At 41.4% G+C, this 15,637-nt stretch overlaps 1 protein-coding gene across 3 annotated transcripts in view; it reads right to left on the bottom strand.

Annotated features, from left to right (window-relative positions):
* Positions 1 to 15,637, bottom strand: part of CALN1 (calneuron 1) — a 388,623-nt gene that overhangs the window by 245,126 nt on the left and 127,860 nt on the right. For all 3 annotated transcript variants that reach the window (XM_075850381.1, XM_075850380.1, XM_075850382.1), the window contains exon 3: positions 1,086 to 1,229. In XM_075850381.1, coding sequence (XP_075706496.1) covers positions 1,086 to 1,229 — 144 coding nt within the window. The remainder of the gene's footprint in view (positions 1 to 1,085; positions 1,230 to 15,637) is intronic.

Here is a 15,637-nt window from a genome sequence, read left to right on the forward strand (position 1 = left end):
CCATATATGGACACAGCGAAGTCACTCACTTCTGCAGCGGAATCCCCGACTCTATGGCCGGGGATTCCGCTACAGGAGAAGTGAGTGACTACACTGTCCATATATGGACACAGTGACGTCACTCACTTCTGAAGCGGAATTCCCGACCTGTGGCAGGGAATTCCTCTCCAGGAGAAGTCAGTGACTACACTGTCCATATATGGACACAGCGAAGTCACTCACTTCTGTAGCGGAATCCCCGACTCTATGGCCGGGGATTCCGCTACAGGAGAAGTGAGTGACTACACTGTCCATATATGGACACAGTGACGTCACTCACTTCTGAAGCGGAATTCCCGACCTGTGGCAGGGAATTCCTCACCAGGAGAAGTCAGTGACTACACTGTCCATATATGGACATTGAAGTCAGTGACTTCTCCTGGAAGGGGGCTGGGTGGCATTACCTGCAGGGGGCTGGGTGGCATTACCTGCATGGGGCTGGGTGGCATTACCTGCAGGGGGCTGGGTAGCATTACCTGTAGGGGGCTGGGTGGCATTACCAACAGGGGGCTGGGTGGCATTATCTACAAAGGGCTGTGTGTGGCAACAAATTTAAATGAAATTCATCCGATTTTAAAACGGACAGGGAAAAAAACGGATGCAAATCGGGTCAAAATCGGCCGGTAAAAACTGCAACAAGGCCCGGAACGGAATCGGAACGGATGCAAACTGGATGCAAACCGGCCGGGAAAATCGGCCAAAAACTGACGATTTTCCCGGTCGACACTTGGCCCTGTCGTGTGAATGAGGCCTTAGCAATGTGTGAAAAGAACCTAGTGGACTGACCTGAAAATCTGTTTGGAGTTTAAAGATACTGATGTTAAAGCAAAATATGTTACTAAAGTGTAAAGATGTAAATGTGAGCTTACAATGGTGATGAAAGGGAACATGAAAAAGGCTTCCCGAGTGACATTTCTGCAACAATCTACAATGATTATAAGAATCCAATTACAATTCATACATCCTTCATGCAGCCAACTATACAATAAAATATAGTAACTGTTCAGCTTGGACGGAAAAAATCATTATTGAATAATGGTGCTTACCATCCATATCGAGGCGTTGCATAATGATAGCCAACTCAACTTCACTGGGCATGTACCCCAAAGATCGCATCGCCATGCCAAGTTCTTGTTTTGAAATAAAACCATTCCCATCTCGATCCAGTACTCGAAAGGCTTCACGGATTTCTGTTGCAAGAGAAATGAAAACTATTGACAACGTATTCATCTGTACATTAATACTCAAGAGCTGCTATTTATACAATACTGTAGAGATCTTAAAAATGGTGAGGACCTGAAACACCAAATATATTAGAAAATTGTAGAACTTTTCATTTTCCGGAAAAAGCTGAACAGAAACTAAGCGGCTCAGCACTCACACGAGCGCTTCCACCTCTTCGTTTTAGCGATTGGTGGGGGTCTCAGTGCTTGGAGCCCTACCAATCAAAACTTTTGACATCTCACTATGACATGTCAGAAGCTTGTCGAACGTTTAGTTACCCTTTAGGTTCCTACTGTTAATATGAAGCTCAAATCAGACAACTGGCCTTTTATTGCAGCTTGGTTTGGACTGAAGCAACCTTCCTGCTTTATAATGATCCTCACAGAACCAAGGAAATTATTATCACACAAGCTTCGTGTCAGGAGAAGATCCTATCAGGCTGTGGTTGCACATAGCCTCAGAGGTATTCTGATTTTCACTGGAACATGAAAAGTGGACTACGTCTTATGGGATGTAGACAATTCAACTGGTATGGGACCATGAATACATTGATAACTGAGTGTCACCGACCCCTTATAATTTGGGGGAGTTCCCTACATACTTGGCCACTGTCCAATCAGTGCTGACAGTGTTAGACTGTATAGAGAGACACCTCTTTGAAATGAAGAACAATAACACCCATATGTCAATTTATTTTTTTACAGATGGAATAAAAGAGGATCGGCACAAAGCAAAACACTAGGAAAAGATGCTCCAAAATTGTTATTTTATGGGCAATACAAGTACTTACTAAGAGACCTGTCTGGAGAGCTGGCAGGTCCTCTTAAAAAAGGAACCTGTCAGCATTTTAGAGGCCTCAAAATTGCTGACAGACTACTATAGAGGAGGAGACAGGCGTTTTATACATTGAATGACCGAGAAACCGACGTTTGGTTCCCTTGGCGCACCGGTCGCAAGTGCTGCTTTCTGCTTTGTGTGACAGCTCTAGCAGCCAATCAGGATACCACTAAAGCCGTCACTCAGAGCAGAGGGGTCGGGCTAGCAGCATGCAGTGCAGGAGCACTTGCACATCAAGTCCCGCCTTAGTGACACATGCGACTGGCACGTCCGAGGACTTAAACATTGTTTTCTCGGTCATGCTAGACAGATTTGCCATTCTTGAGTCAGGAAAAGCTGTGTGAAAACCTCTTTGGTAGCTCTAATAGAGGTCATATTGGTTGACACCCTGTGTTCCCAGAAAGAGATATTTTAGTGGGGTTTATTAACACATAGGGGGAGATTTATAAATTTAGCGCATCTTACTGAAGGTTCTGTTTAAGGCCCAGATCAAACTGAATTTTTTTGTGCTAATTTGAACACGGAAACTGTGTTGATTCAGCGCCAAAACACAGACGAAATCACCCCCCATTGGTTTCTATGGGCGACAGAGGCGCTTTTTTCCCAGGCAGCTTTTAGTCGCTCGTGGGAAAAAAAAGCTACATGTAATTTCTTGCCGGGTTCCGCCACTGACCTAACATTGAATTCAATCCGGAGGCAGAAAAAACCTGCGGCACTCGTTTCCAAGCATTTTTTGTGACGTTTGCTGCAATTTTAACACCTATCACCAAAGGTATCTTGTAGTGTAATTTACTCTGCTGACACAGGCGCTCATACCTGTACGGAGGAAATATGTACCCTCAACTCTCTGCCACTGCAGAAATTTTTTGAATATTGATATGCGCTGCTCCAGCATACTATGCCAAGCCTGACATTAGGCTATTCTAGCCATACCTCCCCTGATTAATTCTGGCTGTAAGAAAACACGTCGGGAGAAAGGAAATATTGATTATTTGTAATCAGATAAAGAGGTTTCCCAGTCCCCTTACTGGAAAGTGGAGTTGAACCCGCTGCACTACGGAACGGGTAGGGGGGTTGATGACCCCAGAAATAGTTATAAATACCAAACTATGGGTAACATAGGAAATACCTTTCCATCTATACAAATCGATATTGTTTATTTTTTGGAGCATCCACATTCTATGTGTACCAATTTAAAGGTTTGATAACCTCTACTGATTGCATACCTGATCAACAGGGGAAAGACTGAACAGTTAAGACTATTGTTCCTGCAATAGAGAGATGGAGTCGTTTTTTCATGTATTTATGTCTATACAATTTAAAAAAAAAGTTATATCAGTAAAAGTTATTTTTTAAACTCCAGTCCTAATCCAGTAATTTATTTGAAGGAATGTTGGGGCAAAGCTCTGTGTGAACTAGGCCTAAGACTGGCGTATAAAATGCAAATGCACAGGATCTAAGAGATGTTCTTATCCAATAAAGTATGCCTGTTTGTTTTCTATTTCCAGTTCCGCAGTCTTGAATTTATACATTCAGTAAAGAAATATTTTATGGTGTGCCATTTTAAGCTGTCGCATGTTTGTGCCAGGATACCTTTCATAGGCACCTTAGAAGGAGGACTCCTTTTCATGGCATTCTTGTGAATTGTAGTATTGATTATCTGTTTGGATTACTACAGTGGTTCTGATTTAGTAAGCACAACACTGAAAACTGTTCACTTGGGCATGTCCCATACCTCCCTGGGAGTTTATGGTTGATAGTGTGGCTTGTTCTCATTTAGATTCATATCTGGATCATTGAACAGGAAACCTAAACACATCTAACATTCAGTGCTCATGCCATCATGCGGATACTGTGTAAGGTTAGAAAGGTTCAGCAACTGCAATAATACATTAAACCAAGTTACAACTTAAAATATTATTAGCCACCACATAATAATACAATTACATTCAATATAATATACATAATACATTCTAGTTGTTATTCAATGAGAGCAGTTTCATTTTGCAGTAATTCATATATGTATTCTGAGTGATTCTAACTCCATATAAATCCCATTCACCATACTTAGAATATATTATATTTATTATATCATTATTATTCATATTAAGATCATCAACAGCTACAAAATAGCTGCCAGCATTTTTATTCAGAGATTACAGAGACTTTTCATATCTATTTGAAATTTGAAAAGGCTACAAAATCTTACCTGCAATTCTATATCAGAAGATGAAGATAAAACTATTTAATTTAGGAGGAATGTGTATGTGACATCTGAAATCATGTCCCACAATGGACTAGAAGGTTCCCTCTGGCAGAAAGAACAATGTCTATTCTGCCCGTCTGCTTCTTCCGACTGCACACACACACGCACACACACGCACACGCACACGCACACACACACACACACTTTCACTCAACCAATCATCGGTGGGGTTCTGCTTGCAAGGACCCCCGCAAATTGCCAGAATGGAGGTCCTCCTTCCCCCCAGCTAAAAGACACCGGCTAGAAGGAGTTGGACATAGAGCATTGGCCGAGAATAAACTGTGCAGTTCCATTCAAAGTCTACGGGCCAGACGTAAACTGGCGAATCCCAAAGACTTTGATAGAGATGGGCAGATTTTTGCTCTTAAGTTGGTGGGCAAACCCCTTTGTACGCGTGTTTTTTCATGTTTTATTACTTTTTAAACTGATTGTTTTATTTTTATTTTGATCAAATCTGTTTTTATTTGAAATAATGAATTGCAACATCAAATAAACATGGGCACAGATCTGATTTACCTTATCAATCCACTGTTCCATAGGGGGGGTTGGGGGTCTACAGATCTCCATTTAAGTGGAACAAGCAGTTTTGCCACCGTTATTAATATTGTGGGTAAATTATGTCTAGAGGGCTGAAACTGTGAAGTGGGGAGCCACAACAAAACTAATTCAGGAGTCAAGGAAAATACACCCCCACATATTTGGGTAACGTACTGTTGTACTCCAGACCAAAAGGGTTGAATCAAATCACAATGATACCAGATATGTGAGAGTGCCTGTGCCTCTACCACACCTACAGCAGCTGTCATCTTGTGACAGCCCCTTCAATTTTCATTTGTATGGCGTCTTGTACCATCTGGTCAAAGTTTTGAATGAATTCTCTTGTATTTTTTATACATCAAGAAAATCCATGTGAACTTGATAGAATTTTAATAACTTCTGACGGCGTGAATTGCACACCAAGTTCTCTTTCCCATGCGGCTAAATAGCATGGTGCAGGCGGAGCGGATTCTATCCACAGTTGTTTATATATAGTAGAAAATAAGCCTTTAGGAAGTTTGGGAAGTAGTAGGAAATTTTCAAGTCAGTTGGTATCCCTTATTGGAGCCTCCAGTTGAGCAACAAAATCTTCACACCAGTATTTAAAGGAGATTTCATGGAGAAAAGTGGAGAATTGTGGAGTTGTATCTTGAAACATAGAATTCAATGTAGCTAAATGAGTTTTATCTTTAAGATGTGGGGAAATAAATATGTTCTGGAGATTAGTCCAAGAAAAAGTTAATGGTATAGGTTTCTTTTGAACATAAGCCGGTAATAAACTCATGGGCATAAGTGGAGATGGACCTCAATGTATTTGTGTGAGGGAGAGGTGTTTCCGATGTACTGCAATAGTGCCTAAGGGTGTCAAAATATAAATCTGGTGATGCAAGTGTATATCTGACCATAGATATAAAAGACCACCTTCCCCAAGCATATGTCTTTCTACAGTATTTGTAGATGTAGTGCTGTATCCTGAGTATGCACCAAGGTGATCCACCTAACTAAGTGATTTGCCACGTAATAAGTAGACACATCTGGAAAGGCGCACCCACCTTGCAGCTTGTGTTGTTTCAGTTGTGAGAAGGATATTCTAGCTCATTTATTGTTCCATACAAACCTTGCCAAAAGGGAGTTTATTTGTTGTACAGTTGAAAGGATATATAGTATTTGTGGTAAAATATATGTCTTGACTATATTCTTTCTCCCCAGCCAAGAAATGTAAGGAATCTTAAGTTGAGAAAGTTGCGTGGATATTTTGCGCAAGAGTGGCGTATAGTTGTGTAGGTATAGTTGACTAGGATCCGTTTTTTTGTATTAGTTTCCATCACAAGTATGAAAAGCGAGGGAGACAGAGGAAATCTGTGCCTAGTACCATTATTGATTTCAAAAGTCGGGGAAAGTGTACCGTTAATTCTGATCTTTGCGTGTGGAAATTTGTCAAGTGTAAGAACCGCATTAATGAAAAGTGCAAGAAAACGAAATTGCTCCAACACCCTTGTCATATAATCCCAAGCCACCCTATCGAAGGCATTCTCGGCATCTGTGCCAAGAAGTAATAGTGGAATTTTATGCCTCCTAGCATATGATATGACATTTAGCAGCCTGGTCGTATTGAATTTGCCCTCCCGTCCCGGGATGAACCCAGTCTTAGATTAGGTAAAAGTTTACTTATGCGACGAGCTAAAAGTTTCACCCACCATTTGACATCTGCATTCAGAAGCGATATAGGCCTGTAGCTACCACAGTTTAAAGGGTCTTTCCCTTCTTCACGTAGAACGGTAATGTAGGCTTCTAACATTTGTCTCATTAAGTGGCCTCGTGTCAGAAGGGAATTGCATAGAGAGGTAAAATACGGTAGTAAGACAGATGATAAAGTCTTATAGTAGGAGATGGAAAGGCCATCTGGGCCTGGACTCTTGCCTCCCGGAATAGACGACAAAACTATAGACAGTTCCTCAGCTGTAAATGGTGCTATGAGGGACTCTTGTTCCACAGCGGTCAGTTGTGCTAATGTATTTGAATCTAAGAAATTCGTCATGAGAGCACTTTACTCTACACATTCGTCTGAGTAGAGGTTGACTCAATATTATATAAAGACGTATAAAAATCATGAAATATCTGAAGTATCTGAGGTCACACTGCCTGTACTAGTTTTTATGATGGAAATAAACGTTCTTTCCTTTTGCTTCTTTACTAATGCAGACATAATTTTGGAACCCTTTTCCCCATATGCGTACAATTTATATTTACATTTCTGCAGAACTTTTGCCGCTTTTACATTCAAAAGATCTTTGAGCTCATTCCATAGTCTAAGCAGCTCAGGTCACGCATTTTGTAGCTTGGTTTTTTTACTTACAGTTTCTAAGACTGAAATTTGATTAATGAGCGCATCAATTTTTGCTGATCTAGCTTTTTTCAATCTAGCTCCCAACTAAATCAGTTCTCCTCTAATATACGCTTTTTGCGCCTCCCACACCATAGGCACCGAGGTCTCTGGGACATCATTAAAACTAAAATATTCCTTAAGACGTTCTTGTAAATACGAGACGTGGGTAGCGTCACCTAAAAGTGTTTCATTTAATGACCAATTCCAATTTCTATGGGGTAGGGAAGAAATTGATAGCGTGGCTGAAACCGGGGCATGATCGGACACTGTGATTGGGCCAATATCAGCTGCAATTATCCCAGAAATGTTTCTTTCGGTTATAAAAATCTTATCCAAATGATGATAAGTACCGTGTATATGTGAGAAGTATGAATAGCCCTACTTGTCTGGATAAAGCGTTCTCCAAGTATCTAAAACATGAGAATTAGTTAAAGCTTGTTTGATCTTCCTAATGGCCCTATGAGACAAGGAGGGTGATTTGGAGGTGGTATCAAGAGCTGGATCCAATATTAAAATCCCCTCCCATAACAATCATTCCCTCTGCAAATAGTTGGAGTTCATCCAATGTGGCAGACAACCAAATTACTTGATGAACATTCGGAGCGTATAAATTCGCCAACGTCACCAATGTGTTACCTATGTGACCCTTTACGAAGATATATCTAGCATTGGGGTCTGCCGTGTATGATAAAGCCGTAAATGGAATCTGTTTGCTAATGCCTATACTTGTTCCCCGAGATGCCGAGGAGTGGGTGCTATGAAACCAAGAGGGAAGTAATTGTGTGATAAATAGGGTATATGCAGGTGTCTAAAGTGAGTTTCCTGTAAGAAGAGAATGTCTGCTCGCTCCTTCCGCAATGTATGTAAAACTTGGTATCTTTTCTGCGGGGTGTTAAGCCCTCTAGTATTCAGTGAAACTATTTTGATAGTCGCTATTACTTAAACAAAAATAAGGGGTAGCAGGTTGTTTGAATGTGTCGTGTCATATAACACAAAAAGGGAACAAAAGAACACATAGATAGCAAAGCTTAAAAAGCTAATAAAATACATAACCAAATTAATGTCTCCAGTACAATTCAATGAGAAGTGTATATATATGCTCAGTATAATCTTAATGAGAGTAGTGGATAAACTTTGCAATGTAACAAAGCAAGCTACATAGGAGTTAACCAAGAAAACTTAGAAGACATTGGTTAATAACATAGTACAGTAATAATACTAACGAGACATATAAGTACTGATGTGAACAAATGCACCCTCCAAAAAGCTATAGATACATCGTATTTACACTAGAACGTAGTAATAATCCTTCTATAAAATAGAAAAACATAAAGTCTAATTCAGGACAAATTATCCAGTAGAAATAACGAGCATTTCAGTAATATGATAACATCATCTGAAACATTGGACATTAAATCACATGTCAACTTACGCGAACTAGCACGTCTTCAGCAATTTCTGAACAGAGAATTAAGAATGTTCTGTAAGTGAGCAACCATATTCCTCACATATCTGAACAAGAACACAAAGGTAGTCCTCATGAGACAGAAGAAGAAGTATCATGCTCCTCCAGTCTTCGTTTAGGCAATTTCCCCTTGGTAGCGGTCAGCCATTCAACACGATGCGGTAGGCCCGGAAAAGGAATTTGAAGGTGGATCGGTAGCCAAGAGGGTATATTCAAGGGCGGAAAGTCCATCTTTTGCCAAAAAGATCCCAGGTCTTCTGGATGTCTGATGGTAATTTGTTTACCGTTACACATGGCAGAGAAACCAAAGGGGTACAGCCATCTAAACAGAACTATTCTCTCTCTTTCAATATATCCGTCAGCGGTTTTAGTATTCTCCGCTTGGTCAGCATGCTGGTTGCTAGATCCAGGAAGAAAAGAACCTTAGTCTCCTCAAAGACCACATTGGACACCTCTCTAGCCTTCTGAAGTAATGCTGCCGTATCAACATAGCTCAAAAGACTGCATATCACATCTCGTGGCGGATCCGTTAATGCTGGCTTTGGGGGTAAAGCTCTGTGAATTCTTTCTATAGAGATTTTATTTGCCCTGTCTTCTCCCAGTAATCCCGAGAACATTGTCATAGCCACATTCTGCAAAGCGTCAGAAGCTAGGCTTTCAGGTAGACCTCTTATCCGTATGTTTTTCCTACGGCTGCGATTTTCTTAGTCTTCTAACATGAGAAGAGCGTTGTTCAGATGGTCTTGTTGGGCTAAAATATTAGTCTGTGCAGCTTCACTGTGTGACAGGATGGAGGATTGTGCAGTTTCCAAGGATTCGACTTTACCTCCGATATGTTTTAACTCCGCTTTTATATCCGAAAGTTCTTTTAGGACTGGGGACAGAGCTTGCGCCCGACACTTTTTCAAAAGGGATTTAGAGAGATGGCAAGAGTCAGTATCAGTGGCCCTTTCAGAAGTATTACTTCCCTCATCAGAGTCATCAACCGGATCCAGTTGAGCAGTCATTTGAAACATGCTTAAGCCTACCCGCTGGTGAAGCTTCTAGTTTATTTCTCGGGAACTTATCAAGTTCTTGTTGGCTTTTGTGACGTTTAGGTGTACTGAAAGCATCTTTGATTTTATCTTTAAAAGGTTTGACTATTTTCAATGCAATATATCGTTCAAGTGATAAAGAATGCAAGTGTCCCACCAGAGTAGACACACTTTAAAACATTATTGTCAATAAATGTATACCCTGTTCAGAAATGCATATCTTGCTAGTGATGCAACATTAAGAATTATTGTTTAAGAAACAGGTCAATGACCAATTTGTGTACTGAACTTGAGTGTGCAGTGAAAAAATTGGACCTATGCTCCTTTAAGGTTTGATGTAAAAGTGCTTATGAATCGTAGAAGCTAGATAAGAGAAATCAGGGTGGTTGTTGTATGGCACTTACTCAGTAGTCTGAAAATGCTGAGGTGCTGTGAGATCTCCACCTGATGGTTATACTCCTTGAGCCCTGACAGTCCGAGATGGCAGATGTATATAGGCAGATGTATATAAGCAGAATCGTGCCCAAGCACTCAAAATTCCACCATGCGTCCGTAACCCCGTCACCTGAGTCATGTCAAGCTTCCGCCTCAGCTCCACTGGGTAGCACACTCTCGAAGTCAGCGGTGGCACAAAAATCTAGGCCACGGCTCCACGCTGTCAAGGCCGCAAGTCGTCCTCGCGGGTCGCTTCAGCCACCTTCGTGCCAAAACCTACAGAGATGTCCAGTAGGAGTTCTAGAGTATAGTGCTGCTGAAAGATAAGGTGGGTAATGTGCGTAGAAGACCTGTTTTTGCAGGTTATGAAGGAGAATCTCGCAGCGTTTAAGCCACGCTCCCCTGATTGTTTTATTAAACTTTATTTATTTACTTTGTTACACAAGGGAACATATACTATTATACTTGTTGTTTTTTTTTACATTAATATTTTTTAATTATAATACATTGGAATTTCTATGTATGCTAATTTACAGTGCTGGGAAAAAGCATTTAAGCATCACCTGATTTCTTCTATTATTGCTAATTTGGCACACTTAAAGGGGTTATCCGGGTACCAAATATTGCATTGCATTAATATTTTTATGTAAAAAGAAGTCACTTCCTAATGTACTTTAGTTAAAAATTCGGTACTAAATCGTGTAGTTAAAACCCGGTGAATTGTTCACGGAAGTCCTGTAGCTTTTCTAATATTGATGACGTGCCGACATGGCCCCACATAAATGAGGGCTTGCTTTCTGTGCTGTTTCATGTCGGCGTGTTATCAATGGCATGACCGCAAGGGGCTGTCACATTGCCTATCACTGGGGTCCCCGAGCAGAGCATCAGCTGATGCTCTGCATGGGGACTCCAGCACTACTGCCAACGTCACTGTCACTGTCCATATATAGACAGTGACGTCAGAAGCAGTACTGGAGTACCCGAGCAAAGCATCAGCTGATGCTCTGCCCGGGGACTCCAGCGAAACGAAACCCCTGAAATCACTGACCAAATATGGACAGTGACATCGGAAGCAGTGCTGGAGTCCTGAGCAAAGCGCTAGCTGATGCTCTGCTCGGGGACTCCAGCAATTTGACAGCCCCTTGCGGTCATGCCATTGATAACACGCTGACACGAACAGCACAGGAAGCAAGCCCTCAGTCACGAGGGGCCGTCATTAATATTAGAAAAGCTGCAGGACTTCCGGGAACAATTTATCGAATTTTAAATTAAAGTACATTAGTAAGTGACTTCTTTTTACATAAAAATATTAATGCAATGTAATTTTTGGTCCCCAGATAACCCCTTTAAATATTTCCGATCATCCAACTAATTTTAATATAAAATAAAAACAAAACGAGTAAACACAAAATGCAACTTTTAAATATCCATGCCAGATTTACTCAAAACCTATATCACCCATGTGAAAAAGTAAGCGCCCCACCCTAGACTTAATAACTGCTTGTGCCACCTTTGGTAGTATCAACTGCAATCAATTGTTTGCGTTAACTTGAAATGAGTCTTTTACGTTGCTGTGGAGAAATATTTTAACCCCTTCCCCCTGCTGGCATTCTGGGCCCTAATGTCCAAGCCATTTTTTACATTTTTCCATTGTCACATTCGAAGAGCTGTAACTTTTTTATTTTTGCGTCGGCATAGCTGTATAAGGTCTTGTTTTTTGCGGGACGACTTGCAGTTTTTATTGGTACCATTTGAGAGTAGATGCGACTTTTTGATCACTTTCTATCACATTTTTTTTAAGTCAGGATTAACAGAAAACAGCAATTTTTCCATTGTTTTTTATTTTATTTTTTACGGCGTTCACAGTGCGGGTTAAATAATGTAACAGCTTTATAGTCGGGGTCGTTACGGACGCGGCGATACCAAATATGTGTAACTTTTTTGCTTTATTGTAGTTTTTTTTAATAGTAAAGCATTTTGTAAGGGGAAAAGCTGGGTTTTTCATTTTTTTTTTTTCACTTTTTTTTTAAATTAACTTTATTAAACTTTTTTTACTTTTTTACTAGTCCCACTAGGGGACTTCCCTATCATCCGATCGCTATTATAATACACTGCAATACTTTTGTATTGCAGTGTATTACTGCCTGTCCGTTTAAAACGGACAGGCATCTGCTAGGTCATGCCTGCGGCATGATCTAGCAGGCATTCGCTGCAGGCAGACCTGGGGGTCTTTATTAGACCCCCGGCTGCCATAGAAGACACAGACACTCGGCGATTTTATCGCCGGGTGTCAGTGAGATGAGAGGGAGCTCCCTCCCTCTCTCCAAAACCATTCAGATGCGGTGCTCGCTATTGTGCACCGCATCTGAAGGGTTAAACAGGTGAGATCGATACTAATATCGATCTCACCCGGCAGAGCAGGGACGCTCCCAGCCCTCAGCTGCTTCTGGCAGCTGAGAGCAGGGAGATTTCACGGCTCCCTGCTCTGTTTACTTTATTCTAATGCAGCGACGTAGTTTGGCGGCGCTCTAGAATAAAGCCCACTAATGACCGCCGTAAAAAGACGTATCGGCGGTCATTAAGGGGTTAATTCGGTTACATTGGAGGGGTTTCAAGAATGAACATCCAGTTCTTGTCATATCATCTCAATGGGACTCAAGTCAGGACTTTGACGCCATTACAAAATCTTAAATTTGTTTCTTTTGAGCCAATCGGAGGTGGACTTGCTTGTGTGCTTCAGATTATTGTCCTGCTGCATAACCAAACTGTGTTTCATGTGCATGGCCGCGGGCCGTCAGACTCACTCACCTCCTGACGGCCGCAGCCATGGGTCTGCGAGCGCTGGCCCCAGTCTCCTCCTCTGGAGACGCCAGCGCTCACTTTCGCTTACCTTGGCCGGGTCCCGTAGGGTGCGCGCGCACGCTGGTGCCCCTCTCTTAATGGGCCAGGGTGCGCACCTGAGTTAAATGTCAAAATTAGCCCATGAGTACCCTGGACTATAAGAAGGGGCCAGCCCCTTCATCCCATGCCTGTGCGTTGTTGTCGTACCCAAAGTTTGTCTAAGCAAATAGTCTCCTAGTGTTTTCCAGTTCCCAGTGTTCCCCGTTCCTGTGCCTGTATCCTGTATCCCGTGCTATCCTGGTCAAGTACCGTGCTGAGCTGTAGTCGTGCTGTGCTGTATTCCACGCCTGTCCTGCTACACCACGCCTGATGTCTGCCTGCTGCCTAGTCCCAGCCGAGCCTGTCTCAGGTACACTATACAAACTATAGACTGTGACCTGCGTCCTGTTGGCCAGCTGCCATACCGTCAAGGTGGTATGGCCCAGTGGGTCCACATACCCAACGTGACACTGTGCTTGAGCTTTAGGCCACAAACTGATGAGCGGACATTCTCCTTTAGGATTTTCTGATAGAGAGCAGAATTCATGGTTCCAGTCAAGTCATCCAGGTCCCGCAGAAGCAAAGCAGCCCCAGACTATCACACTATCACCACCATGTTTGACTGTTGATATGATGTTCTTATGGTGAAATGCAGTATTAGCTTTACGCCAGATATAAGGAGACTTATGTCTTCCAAAAAGTTCCCCCTTTTACTTATCAGTTCACAGAATATTATCCCAAGAGTCTTGGGGATCATCTAGATGTTTTTTGGAAAATGTGAGATGAATCTTTGTGTTCTTTTTGTTTAGCAGTGGTTTGCGCCTTGCAACTTTCCCATGGGTGCCATTTTTTCCAGTGTCTTTCTTATTGTGAAATCGTGTACAATACATTGACACTAACTAAGGCAAGTGAGGCCTACATTTCTTTAGATGTTCGTCTGGGTTCTTTCTTTACTTCCTGGATGACTCGTCTGTGCACTTGGTGAAATTTTGTTTGCCTGTCCAATCCTGGGAAGGTTTCCCACTCTTCCAAGTTGTCTGCATTGGTGGGTAATAGCTCTTACTGTAGTTCGCTGATGTCCCAGAGCCTTAGCAATGGCCTTGTAACCATTCCCAGACTAGTAGTTTTCCATGACTTTGTTTTTCATCTGTAGTTGAATCTCCTAGAATGTGGTAGCATGTGCTGCATTTTGAGACCTTCTAGACTGCTTCACATTGCCAGACAGGTTCTATTAACCCCTTCCCGACATTTGACGTATTCATACGCCAAAGTCGGGTAGGGGAAGTATGGAACGGGCTCACGGAGTGAACAGGCTCCATACGATACCGGTGTCGGCTGTATGTTACTCGTAGTCAATAGCGACCGCAGCATTTAAATCGTTATATAAAGGGGAGCGACCCCCTCTAACAGCTCATCGCGCCTCCCTGCAATGCAATTTCGGGGTGGCGATGGTAAAGGGCTTAATAGAGGCCTGTCAGAATCACGATATACTGCAATTCATTAGTATTGCAGTATATAGTGCAAGTGATCTAACGATTGCTGGTTTAAGTCCCCTAGGGGGACTAATAAAAAGACGTAAAGATGAGTAAAATAAAGGGGTTTTTTTATGTAAATTTTTTTTTACAATTTAAAGTTCAAAAAACCCCCCTTTTCCCATTTCCCCCTAGAGCATAGTAAAAAAAATAAAAATAAACATAATTGGTATTGCCGCATCCATAAAAGTCTGAACTATTACAATATATCATTATTTAACCCGCCCGGTGAATGGCGTAAAAAAAAAAATGTAAACGCCAGAATCTCTATTTTTTGCTCACCTCATCTCTGTATTGGCCCATAGAATAAAGTTAACATGTTGTTTTAATTGCAGTGAATTCCGTAAAAACGACGCGCAAAAAAACAATGGAGGAATTGCTGTTTTTTTTTCATTTTCTACCCCACAAATATTTATTTTCCTGTTTCCTAGTACATTATATGGCAAAATTAATGGAGCTACGAAAAACTACAACTCGTTCTGCAAAAATCAAGCCCTCATAGGACTATATCGACCTGAAAAATAAAAAAGTTATGGCTTTTGGAAGGTGGGGAGGAAAAAACGAAAATGAAAATCTGAAAAAGGGCTGCGGCAGGGTTAAGTGATGTTTAGATTCAACAGGTCTGGTAGTAATAATGCCTAGGTGTTGTTAGTGAAATTTATCCCAAATGTCAATTGCATTTGGTTAGAGAGGCTCTGTCACCAGTTTATAACTGCCCTATCTTCTACCTAATCTAATAGACGCTTTAATGTAGATAAGTAATGTGTTTTATTTTTTATTTTTTTTTAAAAAACATTTCTTTTTGACAAAGCTATGAGCATTTTAAGTGTTATGCAAATTTGTTATTAATGCCTATGTGGGCGTTTTCTTACTTTTCACCAAGTTGGCATAATAAAGAGAAGTGTATGATACTGACCTATCAGCGTCATACATTTCTCTTCATTCATGTTCAGCTGTACTCACACACAGCGTGATCTCGCGAGATCACGCTGTGCTGTCACT

Source organism: Rhinoderma darwinii, chromosome 2 (genome assembly GCF_050947455.1).
Source record: "Rhinoderma darwinii isolate aRhiDar2 chromosome 2, aRhiDar2.hap1, whole genome shotgun sequence".
Lineage (NCBI taxonomy): Eukaryota > Metazoa > Chordata > Amphibia > Anura > Rhinodermatidae > Rhinoderma > Rhinoderma darwinii.